Source organism: Taudactylus pleione, unplaced genomic scaffold, assembly GCF_031769625.1.
Source record: "Taudactylus pleione unplaced genomic scaffold, aTauple2 ptg000068l, whole genome shotgun sequence".
Lineage (NCBI taxonomy): Eukaryota > Metazoa > Chordata > Amphibia > Anura > Myobatrachidae > Taudactylus > Taudactylus pleione.
Genome location: NW_028284470.1, coordinates 688,062 through 705,000, shown reverse-complemented (window position 1 = coordinate 705,000; position 16,939 = coordinate 688,062). Strand labels below are relative to the sequence as shown.

The 16,939-nt window shown below is 44.1% G+C and overlaps 1 protein-coding gene across 1 annotated transcript in view; it reads right to left on the bottom strand.

The window, feature by feature from the left end:
* The window catches only part of TARS1 (threonyl-tRNA synthetase 1), a 60,185-nt gene that overhangs the window by 25,651 nt on the left and 17,595 nt on the right, over positions 1 to 16,939 (bottom strand). The window contains exons 6-12 of the mRNA XM_088466959.1: positions 14,033 to 14,150; positions 10,159 to 10,223; positions 8,488 to 8,566; positions 7,040 to 7,186; positions 5,170 to 5,268; positions 3,073 to 3,239; positions 2,107 to 2,269 (exon numbers count right to left, since the gene is read on the bottom strand). Coding sequence (XP_088323085.1) covers positions 2,107 to 2,269; positions 3,073 to 3,239; positions 5,170 to 5,268; positions 7,040 to 7,186; positions 8,488 to 8,566; positions 10,159 to 10,223; positions 14,033 to 14,150 — 838 coding nt within the window. The remainder of the gene's footprint in view (positions 1 to 2,106; positions 2,270 to 3,072; positions 3,240 to 5,169; positions 5,269 to 7,039; positions 7,187 to 8,487; positions 8,567 to 10,158; positions 10,224 to 14,032; positions 14,151 to 16,939) is intronic.

The window sequence follows — 16,939 nt, the reverse complement described above, 5'->3', positions numbered from 1 at the left end:
GACAGACAGACAGACAGAGAGAGAGAGACGCAGACAGACAGAGAGAGAGAGAGAGAGAGAGAGAGAGAGAGAGACGCAGACAGACAGAGAGAGAGAGAGAGAGAGAGACGCAGACAGACAGACAGACAGAGAGAGAGAGACGCAGACAGACAGAGAGAGAGAGAGAGAGACGCAGACAGACAGAGAGAGAGAGAGAGAGACGCAGACAGACAGAGAGAGAGAGAGAGAGACGCAGACAGAGAGAGAGAGAGAGAGAGACGCAGACAGAGAGAGAGAGAGAGAGACGCAGACAGAGAGAGAGAGAGACGCAGACAGAGAGAGAGAGAGAGAGAGACGCAGACAGAGAGAGAGAGAGAGAGAGACGCAGACAGACAGAGAGAGAGAGAGAGACGCAGACAGACAGAGAGAGAGAGAGAGAGAGACGCAGACAGACAGAGAGAGAGAGAGAGAGAGAGAGACGCAGACAGACAGAGAGAGAGAGAGAGAGAGACGCAGACAGACAGAGAGAGAGAGAGAGACGCAGACAGAGAGACAGAGAGAGACGCAGACAGACAGAGAGAGAGAGACGCAGACAGACAGAGAGAGAGAGACGCAGACAGACAGAGAGAGAGAGAGAGAGACGCAGACAGACAGAGAGAGAGAGAGACGCAGACAGACAGAGAGAGAGAGAGAGAGACGCAGACAGACAGAGAGAGAGAGAGAGAGACGCAGACAGACAGAGAGAGAGAGAGAGAGACGCAGACAGACAGAGAGAGAGAGAGACGCAGACAGACAGAGAGAGAGAGAGAGAGACGCAGACAGACAGAGAGAGAGAGAGAGACGCAGACAGACAGAGAGAGAGAGAGAGACGCAGACAGACAGAGAGAGAGAGAGAGAGACGCAGACAGACAGAGAGAGAGAGAGAGAGAGAGAGACGCAGACAGACAGAGAGAGAGAGAGAGAGAGAGACGCAGACAGACAGAGAGAGAGAGAGAGAGAGACGCAGACAGACAGAGAGAGAGAGAGAGAGACGCAGACAGACAGAGAGAGAGAGACGCAGACAGACAGAGAGAGAGAGACGCAGACAGACAGAGAGAGAGAGACGCAGACAGACAGAGAGAGAGAGACGCAGACAGACAGAGAGAGAGAGACGCAGACAGACAGAGAGAGAGACGCAGACAGACAGAGAGAGACAGACGCAGAAAGACAAAGAGAGAGACAGACGCAGACAGAGAGAGAGACAGAGAGACAAACACAGACAGGGACAGAGGGAGAGTGTGTGTACGGAGATAACGTAATAACCAAACAGCTTCTGTCACTTTACTGGCTGTGTTCGAAAAATGATAGTTAGGAGCTGATTGGTTGGTACTTTAGCTCCATCCACTTTTTCTCTCTCTCTCTCTCCAAGACTTAGTACATAGACCCCAATATCTTTAACGATGACGATAAAATAGTGGGTTCTTAACTTAACTATGCAAACAATTACTTAAATTCACAAAGTAAAACTTAAAGGCTATTTTGCACCCAAAACTAGGAGGCATACGCTTTGGATGGAGTTAAACTATTGTAGCTAAAATATCGCGGTGTATGTGATTAGTGTGGAATGGACTTTTTGTAGAAATATGGCAGCATGCGCTGAATCTTTAGAAATTATTTTCCAGCAGTCTGAAATAATAATGATCTGATATTACAGTAAACTTTACATAACAAAATAAAATATAAAAAGGATTTTCATTCGTAGTTTACACCCCTTTTTTTTTTTTTTGTTAAACTAATCATGAATAAATGGGCAATAATAATTGTCTTGCCACAGGGCTTTCATTAGCTTTTGGTTCAGTGACAGCCACAGAACTCAGGCCACGAGCAATGTCAACATTTTTATAACTAGCTCAACATTGTTTTTTGTTTTAATAGAATTTGTGGCTGTGTAAGAACAGTGTTTAATGAAGCAGGCGACCGACAGACCCAGTAAATGCTTAGTCCAGGGGCATAGATGATGACCCTACACAAAGCTCTGCACCATTCACTGTGAAGCTGCTGCTGAAATGTAAAAGTATATAATAACTTTGGTATCAATGACATTACAGAAACCTGAAGGCACGTAACTATGCAAGACTCTCGGTATACCTGTTCCATAGTGCAGAATATATGGGCATCGTCCTGCTGGAACCTCCTCACTCGGGTCAGTCCTGTAAGAGCACCAGACAGCTCATTGCGGTGAAGGACTCCGAAATCGGCCATGCGCAGAGGTAGCTCCCTCCAAGAGCGCGGACGGTGATCGAACATCAAACTGACAGACAGGAGACACGTTATAGAACAGCCGCCTGTATTAATTCACACTTGGGTTACAATATGCAGAGGATTCAAACGTAAAATAAGTTGCGCCTTGGACAGGTCATTTTGTTGGCACTTTTGTTTTCCTAGTGACGACTAGCAAAAAAATATGGCAGCATGTAGTCAACTACATACAATTTGTAGATATGATAGCATCCAGTCATCTATTTGCATATAGTTTTCCCAATAAAACAGAGAAGTTTGACATAAAAGATGCAAGTTCGCTGCTCTATAAAATATACATTTTGAGTGTTTTATTTTTCAGCTCATAAACCCCCCCCCCAAACACAAAGCCACCACAACTTTAAGAACTGCACTGAAATTTGGTATTTATTTTTTAACTAAAAATAGCCCCTCCACACTCAAACTACCATAATCTCCAGGGTTTCCGTGTTGAGTTCACCGTTTGGAAGGGATGCGCTGTACTGACCAATCAACGTTCTTAAAAACATTTGCATGTCTGACTATACAAAAATGTTGTTCAGGGTGGGCAACCGATCATTTAACAGTCACGTGGGGAGTTCGGGGGCATAGGAAGCCTGCAGTTACACTACTCAGAGGGGGGGGAGGTTGTTTTATTTTAATACCAAGTAAAAAGAATAAAATTGAAAACAGATGTTTTTCAAAAGGTAAAAATAAAATAAAAACATGATCCATAATTAAAGCGCCATGAGTGGATCAATGGTTCTACCTGGCAAGAATCCTAATGATCAGGCCTTGCACATGTATGTGTATTAATCACTGCGCTGTATCTCATACCAGTGTCCCGGGCAGTTCATAGGCTTGAGAGCAAATATCTCCTTCTCCACTTCGAAAGAGAACATGTTGTCACTGTAGTGCTGCCAGTGGCCGGATGTTTGCCAGAGCTTGCTGTTGTACACGTTGGGGGTGACCACCTCCTGGAACCCACGCTTCCTGTACTCTTGCTAAAAAGAAAAATGTGGCACATGGGTGAAAATAGTTATAAGACTTGGCACTGTTCCGGTGTTGGGTCGCCCTGCCCACTATTAAGGGTTCCCCAACACCCTCACACTGTGGACTCTACTTATGAGACTGCAGTCTATCAAGCACTAGGGATTCATGACATCACTGAGGCACGAGGCACAAACAGCAATATGAACCACATGTAGCCCTGCGGTTGCATAGCTTGGCCTATCCCATGTGACCGCACAAGGTGGCCAATCTGAAGAAAGATCCAGTGGATTGCTTATCAGGTCAAACAACATTCTATCAGCATTAGGGATGACCATCGACTGTTAAATAACTATCGATGTTCACTACAGGTTGGTTTGCCATCGATGGCTTAGATCCAATGGTTCTCCACCATACACAGGACAAAGCCCTATCTCCCCGATGTGAGACACGAAGCCCCATCAGTGGGTGAAACATCTATGATTCCCTGTCGATAGTCCCATACCATCGTGGTTAACCACCAATGGTACTATCGATGGCCATCATTAATTATCATGTGACTCATTTTAGATAAGATACAAAGGGGGTCATTCAGACCCGGTCGCAAGCACCGATGTGCTCGCAACCGGGTCGATGGGTGGCCCTACGCACGCGCAGCGACCGCACTGCGCGTGCGCAAGCCCCGGGGCGAGAGAGACTCTCTCGTTCCGGAGCTCGCTACAAAAAGGGCGGCTGTCGATGTTTATCGACAGCCCGCCCCTTTTTGTAGGCGGGCCGGGGGGGGGGGTGGTTTCCAAAACGGAGGTGTTCCTTAAGGAACGCCTACCGTTTTGTAGGCGGCTGCACTGACATCAGTGATGTCTGTGGGGAGCTTCCTGTTCCATCAGAGCAGAAAGCTCCCTGGGGCTTGCGAGTGCCCAGACCCAACCTTATGGTCTGGTCGCAAGCCCCGATGGTCGCGATTGTGGTCACCATCGCGACCATCACCCTGGTCGCTAGCTAAGCTGTGGGTGGTAACCCACAGCTTAGCTTGCGACCAGGAGGCCGCACCAAAAAACAAGAAGCGGCCGCCCTCATTCAGACAGAACGATCGCTTCTTGCGAGCGCCTCTGACTGAGGTCTAAAGTCCTTTGCTCTGTAAAGTGAATAGATTTTAGGCGATTAAGTGAACAGTAATCACAGATCAGACTCGTTACACCAGATAGAGCCAACTTTAAAAAAATAAAAAGCAATTAAAAATAAGAAATTTTTTAATAAAAGTCAATATATCTGTGTACAAGTCATTCACCAAATTTACTTTGGCTATGAATGAAGCATTAAAGTTATCACAACTGTATATATAGACTGTCTCTGTTTAGATCATATGTAAATTACTACAGTTAGGCAGAGTTCTTGTCATCTGTGGATAATTAGGGAAACTATGTTCCTTGTAGAGAAAAAAAATACAATAATGGTCAAATAAACTCTCAATTGAACCCACAGAGACAGATTTATTGCGGTAGTAAAGGAATGATTGCGAAATGAATAATTATGTCCTGCAAAGAGCAATTTCCAAAAATGTCATCAGTATCAACATAGTTACCATAGAGAACAATAAAAATAGTCACTATGGCATAATAAGAAATTTTGGCCCAAGGAAATACCTACAAAAAGGTCTCCTACAAATAACGCTGACAGCAAATCTGAAACGGCAGCCTATCAATTCACTAGGATCTGGTGCCACAGGGAGATCAAGGTTTAGCCCACAAAATGGCCGCTACCACCGTGCCTCTCACTGGCTCCTGACAGGCTGCAATCTCTTGAATATTCATGCACACCACAAAACTGCTGCGTCTCAGTATGGTCACTGGTTCCGGATAGGCTGCAATCTCTTGAATATTAATGAGGCCAACAAAATGGCCGTTTCCACTGAGTATTGGCGACAGGAGCATGTACAGTACTTACCCTGATGAAGTTAATTAGCTGGTTATAGATGAAGGCTCCTTTGGGCAGGAAAAAGCAGCTCCCGGGACTCAGCTCATGAAAGAAGAACAGCTCCTGCTCCTGAGGTAATACAGAAACACCGGCACGTTAGCGATACAAATAGAGAGAGATTTCCTGCTAAGACCCTTCACATTCTCATTTTTAAAAAATTAAAACAGAATTACTCTATCGAAAAAGGTAACTCCCATGTTCTCAGGTAATATAGTGTTCCCGATAGGCTGTTTTAGCGGGGCGCTGCGCCCTGCCCGATTTGAAAAGGGCAAAATGTGCCCCCTGCCCTTTTAGTGGCGCCCTGCTAAAACATCCTGCCCTGAGCCTTCCCCACCCGAGAATCGCAGTGTCCCGTGGGCGGGAAAAATTGCGGTGACCCATCACCGCTGGGCGGATAGATGCCATACACATGCGCACGGCATCTATACACCGTGAGGGGAGAGCTTGGGGGATGCCCAGCACCTCCGTAAGTGCTGGGCAAGCCCCTAAGTGTGACGAATTTAGGGCGCCCCTCCCCGATTGGCCACGCCCCCTTTTGGGGTATGATAGGATTCCCTGGCCGCGGATCTGTGCTTTGCCCTCCCCGCTTCCTAGCGGTAACACTAGGATATCCAGAGTGCGTTCAGGATTACTATCTGTATCACATTTATTACACAGGATCCCATAGCGGAGAGTAGAGCCCACAGATTATTACATGGCCAAGAAGCAAGCAGACCCCATACTTTATCCGTTACAGAACGCTATTTGGCATACATATCAGCTGGAGTATATCACCAGATGTCCCCACACAATTTTTGCAACATGGTTCCCTTGGGTCTCTTACCACAAGGCCCACAGGAGACACTCCATGGGCTTCACCTTGCCGTTCTTCCTGCCAGCAGTTCCTTATTTATCTTTCCTGCCCTTCCTTTACTAATACTACCCCATCCCCTTACCCCTTCTCCTGCCCTCCCCTCTGTCCATCATTCCAACGGAATCGGTTTAAGTTTACCGCCGGACCCATGCCTGGCGGTTGGAATCCCGATCGTCCTAAGGCGAGCATTGACTAACCTATTTCTAACCCCTAACCCTAACTCTCCCTTAGGGGTGCCTAACCCTAACCTCCCCCCCCCAGTGCCTAAACCTAACTACCCCTTCCCCGCCGCCTAACGCTAATCCCCCCTTCCCCTAGGAACAGTCGGGATTAGGTCCGCCGGCTTCCCGACTGCATACCATTCTAACGTGTGATACATGGCCGTTACTACTTTTTGAAAAAGCTACTAAAACCATGTTTGTTTGTTTTTTTAAATAAATAAAAAATAGAACAACAAATGGTAAAAAAAAAAAAAAAAAAGCAGAAGACAGTCATGTCACCAATATGCTAAAAATGTTGGTGATCAACCCCTCAGCCCATTTGTAAAAGGTGTCCATTTTCAACATTCTTGGGGCCGGATTCAATTATATGCTGTAAATTTTAACGCCCGGGGCTATTCAATTACAGCCCCTTTTCCACGTGCGGTAACCCATATAAATCAGGGTTTAAGTTCCCGGAGCTAAGGGTTAACACGTTGGCGGCAGCCGCGATCAGGGCATTTAACGCGGATTTCTGTTCGATCCTCGCCAGATTGGAACAGTAATCCGTGTTAACTGCAGTTTACAGGGCTGATTGTAGGCTATAACTGAATAGGCCTGACTGATCATTTAGCACGGCGCTTAATATGAGCACAACAGCAGATGACATAACCACACACGCGTCACACACTTTTATAGCAAGTGTCGATTTAACAATGTGCAGCTTCCATTCAGAGAAACAAAGCGCCATCTCTGCTATTCATTAATGGGAGTTATGTTTAGCGCTTACTTTCCCAATCTTCCTGTGGTCTCGATTCTTGGCCTCCTCTTGGAATTTTTCCCACTCTTTCAGCATTTTTGAGTCAGGAAAAGAAATTCCATATATCCTCTGCAGGGTTTCCATGTCGGCATTCCCTTCCCAATAGGTGGAGGAGTTCTGCAATTCACACAGCGACAATCAGGACACGAGGCACCAGTATTACAATATGCGCAATCAGATGTGTAAACTATTCACACTGCGCCTCGTACTGGGAAACAATTCAGTATCCCGCAAACACGTTCTCTGCTTTCACTGTAACCGCCAAGTAACTATCGAAACGTGCAGGAATTACAATATACTGATTAATGGACATTCACTCTATAGTAATTCCAAGTGATGTTTGTTTTAAAGCTTTACAATATCATTAATTACTCAGGAGACATTAGAATACCGATATTATCCCTAAACCATTGAAATATGAATCAGTGAAGCAAACACGCTCCCAAACTCTACAATACAATGATCACTGATTAACTGCACACACACCAGTGTCTTTAGTTCGCAATTTCCAGGTGCCAATAGACGCTGTGTATTTTTGAATGCCAATTCTGTTGTGATTAAACTTAATTGGCCGCAAATCAATTAAACCGGATCAAAAATCAACATTGAGATCTATCAGAGGACGATCAGAATGCTTGGTAAATATAACTGCCCAAGCCACAGTGACGTCACCCAATTGGCTCAAATTGTGTTTTTTTTTTCTCAGTCAGATTAGATTTGGCACGTGCCCACCTGGCCAATTCGGAGACATCTGTCGCGTTAATAAATTGGCGTGTATCTATGAACGGGGCAGAACAAAAAGACAGTCAGGACCATATGTACAGCGATGGCGTTATGCGCAGTCCTTTTTAGGTCGCAAAACAATCATTCTGTACAAGCCACCAAGGTTCGGGTCTCGAGGCAAAAAAGTTGTCATTATGTCTTTTTGTAACACCGATTTAATCACCAAGTGATAAACCAATCAATGATTCATTATAATAAAGATTTTTTTCCATTTATGTACACAACAGCACGGTAGTTAAACATTAAACAAATATCAGGTAAAATATTTGCTTAACGTCCAATTAACTATGCAGATGACAAGACTATCTAGATCGTGGGCATAAAACGATTATTATTCTCCATAGTTCCATTCCTATAAAAGGTCTTGTGTACAGCGCCCATCTGTCTCTTCACAGAGATTACTAACCGGAAGGGAGACTGTAATAAAGATTGGCATAACACAGGCATTGGACACTGCTGCCGGGCATGGCACAGTCCATACGGGTATCTTGTGCAGGGGCTTTGCTTTGAAGACCTGTACATGGTAATTTCTGTTACTTTAGAAAGTTTATTTAACAAGGAATTAAAATACGTTCCAGACCTACAGGCGACATCTAGGTCTTGTGCGGCTAATGTGTATTTCACACACACACTACCTTGTGAATCTTGAAGGCTTTAATCTTCCCAGTGTGTCTCACGTGGGGTCCCCTGCAGAGATCAATTAAGGGGCCACATCTAAAAAGGTAAAATAAGACAGATATTAAAGCAAGATCTAAATGTCATACAAATATACTTGTATATGTGCCTAAATATAATGCAGTAAATGTGGCTACATTACTAGGCATGCATAATCACCTATCCTCCTCTACTCGGACAACATCCAAATCTTCCTCTGCTCCTCTGACCTCTCGCTACGTCAGGCCTGGCCGACCTGTGGCTCTCCAGCTGTTGTGAAGTTCCCAGCATGCTTTACCAACTGATCGGTGGGAGGGTATGCTGGGACTTGAAGTTTCAAAACAGCTGGAGGGCCACAGGCGGCCAGGCCCACCTAAAGCTCAACACGTCCAAAACAAACTCAATCATCCCTCCTCCCAGAGTCACCATGTCCCGTCACATCTTCCTTACCGTCAACACCACAATATCCTCAGTCACCCAACCGTGCTGCCTTGGTGTTAGACATGACTCCGCCCACGGCTATATTCCTCACACCTAGTTTATTGGTAAAATATGCTCTTTACTTACCCAAGGTGCTACCAAAACTCATCCATTCTCTCATCTCCCACCTTGACCACTGCAACCGCCTGCCATCTAGTATTCCCCTCCCCCATCGATCCCACCTTTTAGTCTATTTTAAATGCCAAAGGAAGACCGATTTTCATCTCCTACCGCCTCCACACATACAAATCCAAACCCCGTCTCCCTCCTTGTGTCCTCTGGAATCCAATTGAAATGATTCAACCTTTCTTCCACAGCCCTCACTACACCACCACTTCATGCATCTAAAATCAAAAGAACCTACTGATTTACCTCTGGCCCGCACTTCTGGTCTCTGGTAACCACCTCCCGTTACTGCGTACAAGAATTATCCTCTGCCGCTGCCCACTTATGGAATTCCTTACCACAGCCGGTCAGAGTCTCCCACAGGCTTCACATTTTTAAACACATCTGTTATATCTTGCCCTAATCCCACCTATATTACTAACATTGGTATACAGTCACAACTATCCCAACCAACACTCTGAGCCACAGTTCTCTTGTTCCAGCTGTGCTCTCCCCTAATTTGAATGTAAGCTCCCTCGAGCAGGTCCCTCCCTACCTTTTTTTTCCCTCATCTGTATTTATTTTTATCCGCTGCAGAGAACTCTGATACTTTACAAATCAATGAAGATAAATAACAGTCAACCAGAAAGATATATACACAGTGGTAAGCAGTTCACAGGTCTACGCTGTATACAACAGATAACTGCTCAGTGTTCAGATCAAAATCTTTTTTATTATTCAAGGCAAAAGAATAACCAACATTTATATTAACTATAATTTTTTAACATATCCTTGATTATTACACCATTCTTCCATACTTACTTTCCTTTTCTCCATAGAACAGTCCGTGAACAGAATGGTGCCAATCTTAGCTTGTTCAAATACCCCACTGCATGCGATCACAGGACCGATTTAGAATTTGCACTTGATTCACATTAACGGTGTTCTTAAACGAGAAGCTATGATGCTAAACAAGGAGTTACCTCTTTTTTTAGCGTCATGGTCTGCATATTTAGAACATTTACAATACTATAGGCTACGCAATAATAATATGCTATATGGTTTACCTGTATACCGTAGTGGTTGGAGTGTCGACTTTTTCATTTAAGATTCTGCACTTGAACTTGTTGTACTAACAAAAGAGAAATAAAAAGGACTTGAACGGGATAAGGAAAAAGATACAATAAAAACAAGCGTACTAGCCAAACAGATCTGAAACTAAACCGTAAAATAAAAATAAAAAAACTGGGATTACGAGCACTAAATTATCCTAAAACTTTGCAACTTAAAGTTCCATTACCACCCTGAGCCAAGAAGATCTTCCCCCTGTACGTTTGCAGCCATTTATCCCGGGTCTCTGTTTTTCGTCTAATAGTTCCAACCTAAATACTAGGGTTGTGTGATGGTGCTGATGGGGGCGGCAGGATGAACAGTGGGGCCAATCAGAGGCTTCAATCATGGACATTCTGTAGCCATTTTAAAACGTTAAACCAGGACTTGATGACCCCGGACTCTTACCGTCCTATTTCTTTAATACCTACGGATGTGAAAATCCTGGCTTTAAGACTAAACCAGGTTATTTCCTCTGTGGTCCACTCGGATTAGACGGGCTTTATGCTTTAGTCCACTTCTATAAATGTGAGAAGTTTGTTTACTTATGTTCAGGCCCCTCATGGGGACGAGTCCTCCTCAGTTATTGGGTCTTTGGAAGCAGCTAAAGCTTTTGATTCAGTGGAGTGGCCGTTCCTGTGGGAGGTCATGAATTGTATGGGATTTGGCCCTGTATATTTGCGGTGGGTTCAGTTGTTATACTATAGGCCTGTTGCCAGAATCTCTGTAAATGGATTTTATTTCCTCACCCTTCTTATTAGAGAGGGGCACGCGGCAGGGTTGCCCATTGTCCCCGGACCTTTTTTGAGTTGGCAATTGAGCCACTTGCTTGTGTTTGGAGGTCCCACCCTAAGATTGTGGGTCTGCAATTAGATGCCAGAACAGACACTGTGGCTTTATAGGTCGATGACTTACTTTTATTTTTAACTGATTACATAGCAGCCATGCCTATAGCTCTTCAGGTTATTAATTTCTTTGGAGATTATTCTAGGTTAAAAATGAATTGGAGTAAATCCTTTATCCTCCCTCTTAGAGGACAACCTCCTTTACCTTCTCCCATTTCTCTCCCTCTGAGATGGGTATTCCAGTTTAAATATTTGGGCATTTCCCCACTACATAAGGCTTAACTTGGACACTCTTTTTGTTTACTTAAAAGACAAAATGAAAACTTGGAATAAATTGCCCCTTACTGTTACAGGCAGGATTAACCTCATCAAGTACAACCTAAATTCTTATATATATTTCAGCAGTCCCCAGTGTTTATCCCTGCCTCAGTATCTCGCAAATTGGTTAGTATGCCATCTTCCTTGATATGGGTGAATAGACGCCCTTGTGTCAGATTAAAAATAATGTTGAGACCTAAATCCGCTGGTGGGCTAGCGCTCCCTAATTTCCGACTATATTATTATGCAGCACAACTAACACATGTTAGGGGCTTGGCTTCAGGAAAGTTCTCCTGCTGCTTTACATTCACTGCTGGCATCTCAAACTTCCCCTGGTCATACACCCTTATAGGCCTTGTTGAGCGATAGAGTGGACCCTTCCCCAGATATTAATACAGGCAGTTAAGATTTGGAGGGCACGCAATTTACTGGACTGGATCCAGATATTCCTTTGTGGAATTCTAAAGGCACTGCCTAAATTGAGAGCACTTCAAACTAGACAAGTGTGGGGCCCTAATGGTATTCATTCTCTAGGACAGTTATATGTTGATTCTACACTTAAACACTTTTCTCAACTACAGGAGGAGTTTTCCTTACCTAGATCATAGTCTTACAGATTTCTGCAGCCTAGGCATGCCTTAAGTGTTCAGTTTAGTACTGGTCCTCCTGACATTCAGGCCTTCCCCATGCAGGCAGTACTTATCTCACTGGGCTCCTGTAGATCTTTGTCTTTTATTTACTCATACCTTTCGTCCTTTTACCATGATTCCAGGCTACCTTATCTTAAAGAAGAATTTGAGGCGGATGTGGGTTTCATAGCTGATAGTGACTGGGATATGGCTACGAGTACTCCCCGTAAACTCCACTGCCTCCGTAACATTTCAGCAAATTCCGTTATATATTTTTATAACTAATGTTTGCCCAAAATGTCAAATGTCTATTGGTACTTTTTGGGATTGCCCCACAGTTCAAGTATTTTGGAGTAAGGTTATACGTGTTCTTTCCAGCGCTGGGATTCCTGCCCCTCTTATGCCGATGGTATGTAGTTTGGATGTTTTGGAGGATACTGCTCGCGATAACTAGGATAGGCAGTACATCATTAAAATGTGTACTCTGGCTAAGGTTAGTGTTGCTCGTACCTGGTTGGCCTCTCAGGTACCGGACTTCTGTGCTCGGCTCTCACTGGTCCGTACCACTGTTCGGCAAGATAAATACTTTAATTTAACTCGTAAGGCTGAGTTCAAATTTGACCGTATTTGGAGTAGATTGAGCAATTCCAGATATGCTCTCCCTGATGTGTAATGTTTAACTGTTGTTTATGGTTTGTATGGTATTGGTGCAGGCAAGAGAGAAGCTTCTCTTCCCACTTTCAAAAATTTTTTTTCTTTTTCCTTCTCTGTTTTTTTATATATTGCGTTATTCATCATGTAAGGCGGATTTGTTCACCGGGTAGTACGTTTAGTATTATTGTGCAATAGATGTTCTAATTGATATACATTTGTTTTATTACATACTACACCCTCTGAACAGACTGTACTGCGTAACCTATTATGTTATATACATCACGTAAAATATTCATATACAGAAGATTTTCTAACATTTCTGTTTACATGGTCAAATAAATAAGCCCTATTACAATGAGCTACTGTCAACGGCCATTTCAAAAGTTCATTGCAATAAGATTAAAACGCAAACATGATGGGAATTTGTAGCCTCTATATGACAGTTTAGGTTGTGTTGTCTCCAAGGATTAGTATAAACTGGTTTCAAACCGTTGGCAAATTTGTGTAGCTGTGCTCGTCTAGGTTTTCCAATAGCAATATGCAGATCGGTAATGGAACTAATACAGGTCCTGAGGCAGAGTGAGGACTATACCAGTTTGCGTACCCATATTTTGCATGAAATTGCCCTGCACACGCCAAGAAAACAGACACACATATTCGCCTATGCAGACTTGTGTGATCCGGGCTTGCAAGGTGCAAATAGCAAAGATCTATAAAGAGTGATAATCCATAGCAACTAACCAGATTCCAGCTTCTAGGAGTCCGGTGTGGTCAGACTAATTATTATCATCATCATTTATATGTTCCGCAGCACCTTACAAAGTGCATAAACAAATTGTAGACAAGCGACTTGCAGAACAGAACAATACAATACAGGAAATGGATTATATATATTACTACATTAGCGACCATAACACCCCGATAAGCAGCAGAGCATAAGTAACCAAGTGTTAGGTGCCCTAGAGGTGAGTAAGAAGAAGATGAAAGTAAAGTAGGGAGAAGCACAAGAGGGTAGAGGGTCCTGCTCGTAAGAGCTTACATTCTAAAAATGAAGGCTAAACAACTAATTGGTTGCTATTAGTTACAGCACATTGGTTCTACTTACACAATTTAGAAATTAGCCCTTATGTGGCCATAGAACGGGATACGTTCATTATCCCGAAGGTAAGTAGTGGAGTTGGGGGGAGAGTTAGGGTGCAGGGAGGGGGAGGTTAGGTTTAGGCACTAGGGGGGAGGGATGGTTAGGATATCTACCCTGTCGGGACGCCGGTGTGGAGATTTTGACCAGCCAGGATCCCGTACCCATCCCCACAGAACATCCGACCTGCCCGGACCAATGACGCAGCTGTGAAAAACGCAGGACGCATCGTGATTTTCCGCTTTACCTTAAACATTTCCAGCAGAGTTTCTTTCGAGACTTCCAACCTCTCAAACTGCTGCTTCTCCTTCACAATCTTCTTACACAGATTTTCCAGGCCGTTGAAGTCGTTGCTGGACACCCCCCTGAGATACAAACATTACATTGTCGTTACACAAGAGACAAAAATAGGGAGATGAGCGCGTTTTGCCAGTTCAAAGCTGTCTACTTCATTAGAGGGAAATACAAAAAGTTATAAAGAAGGGTCTATTATTATCACTTTATTACTGTATAACTGAACTATATGGGCACGACTCACTCCACTCAAGGAACCATCTACATGTTTACATATTCATTTTATTTTCCTTCAGGGTCACGTCAGCTCCCTCTTACGCTGCAGGCTTATTGTGGGAAATGGTACAAAGGCGTTAATGAGCTCAGGATAGTAACATGTTTCCCACAAACTGCCTGCACTAGAGCGTCGGCTAATTCAACATTCTCCACCAAGCAGTGGGTAAGACTGACTTCCCTAGGTGGCACTGTGTGGGCTGCAACACTCTATGGCAGAACGGCCTTTCCACGGACTACGATTCACACTGCCAGATATATCGGCCTATCAAGTGATGGGAATATATATCTAGTGTGCGCAGGCCAGAGAGTACCAGCGATATGCCTGAACGATGTCGTTCAGACATATCACGTCAGCTGTGCCGCATAGTCCATGCCCAATATATCTGCAGCTATATTGGGGCATCGATGCGCTGTGTGTACGGGCAGTCAGCGACCGCCCGTACACTTGCAGCAGCAGCCGTGGAGAGGAAGGGGCGACATGCCTCCCGGCCAGCGGGACCTGTGGCCAGAAGACAGATATATGTTAGGCGTGTATCCAGCATTCGGAAGGTCATTGGTACCTAAATAACCGACAGGCAGCATCCCTCCCGAAGACTTGTTTAATTAGTTTACACCACCAAACCAACACTGCAATAAAACTATTCACCTGTATCCTCTGCTACCAGTCACGTGACTGATCCCTGACGCACCTGGGGCCCAATGTTTCTTGTGGGCTACTCGCTGGAACTGAAGCATGTGACCATCTTCCATACCCCAGAGCTACAGAAATACTCCTATAATTGGCGGAGGGCAGCTGGGGTGGTAAGTAAGCTTTATACGTCACTACGTCACAATGTCAGGAGTGCCATCTTTGCAGACAGAATGAGGTACAGAACTAAAGGTGCTAGGGCCAAATTCATCACATGTTATTACCAAGAGGAAAAGGAATCCCCCCCCCCCCTGCCCCCCCTTAATAAACTAGAGGAATAACTGCTGCAATCGGCCTGGATAACACCCTGTCACTGATTTATTCCTATAATGATAAAACCAGAAGAGATTATGAAGCTCCCCAGAAACATTTGTTCACTCTGGTTTGGGTAAAGTACTCAGTTATTGAATGCAGCTCAGATTTATGTGAGCAATCAGATAAAGGATAGATCATCCTTCCAGCCCATTAATTCCATCAGGCTGTGTTTGTTTTTAGAAGAATTCCATTTTATGCTGCTGCAGATATCAGAGCAGCTGAGAAGTATAATGGGTTTCTTATCAGACACATCGGAACATTAAAGGGCCATTCAGGACTGTAACGGCACACTGTGCTCTGTGCAGCTCTTCCTGCAGATTAAATATAATAAATCAGACATGGCATCACACTCTATGATCCGTGGCTTCCTGAACTACAACTCCCAGCAGGTTTTAATGCAAGAGAATACAGTTCCCATTGATAGCAGTCACAGATGGCCTGAAACGGATTTCCACCTTCACATTATCAATTTGTATGCTCTCCCAAAGTTTCTTGCTAACCTTCTTGGTGTTTATATCAAAACAGAGTTATGCTCTTCCCTTGGATACGGCACTTAGCTGATCTCCGACTGCAATTGCGTGATATTGAAGGGAGGGCGAGAGCGGAGTTATATAATTTGGGGGGGGGGGGGGGGCAGGGCGGAAGCATCGCTGCACAACTATATAAGCCCATGGCTAATAGGCACACAGAAACTAGGACAATAAATCAATATAGTTAGTAGAAGATGTAGGAGTATACAGTCAGACGCATAAATATTGGGACATTGACAGAATTTTCATATTTTGGCCTCTATTCACCACCAGAATGGCTTTGAAATGAAACAAACAAGATGTGCTTTAACTGCAGACTTTCAAATTTAATTTGAGGGTAATTACATCCAAATCAGGTGAACGGTGTAGGAATTACAACGGTTTCTATATGTGCCTCCCACTTTTTAAGGGGCCAAAAGTAATGGGACTATCAACTCAAAAGCTATTTCATGGACAGGTGTGGGCTATTCCCTCATTAATTCATTATCAATTAAGCAGGTAAAAGGTCTGGAGTTGATTCTAGGTGTGACATTTGCATTTGGAATCAGTTGCTGTCGACTTTCAATATGAGATCCAAAGAGCTGTCACTATCAGTGAAGCAAGCCATCATTAGGCTGAAAAATCAAAACAAACCCATCAGAGAGATAGCAAAAACATTAGGTGTGGCCAAATCAACTGTTTGGAACATTCTTAAAAAGAAAGAACGCACCGGAGAGCTCAGCTGCACCAAAAGACCCGGAAGACCACGGAAAACAACTGTGGTGGATGACAGAAGAATTATTTCCCTGGTGAAGAAAAACCCCTTCACAACAGTTGGCCAAATCAAGAACACTCTCCAGGAGGTAGGTGTATATGTGTCAAAGTCAACAATCAAGAGAAGACTTCACAAGAGTGAATATAGAGGGTTCACCACAAGATGTAAACCATTGGTGAGCCTCAAAAACAGGAAGACCAGATTAGAGTTTGCAAAACAACATCTAAAAAAGCCATTACAGTTCTGGAACAACATCCTATGGACAGATGAGACAAAGATCAACTTGTACCAGAGTGA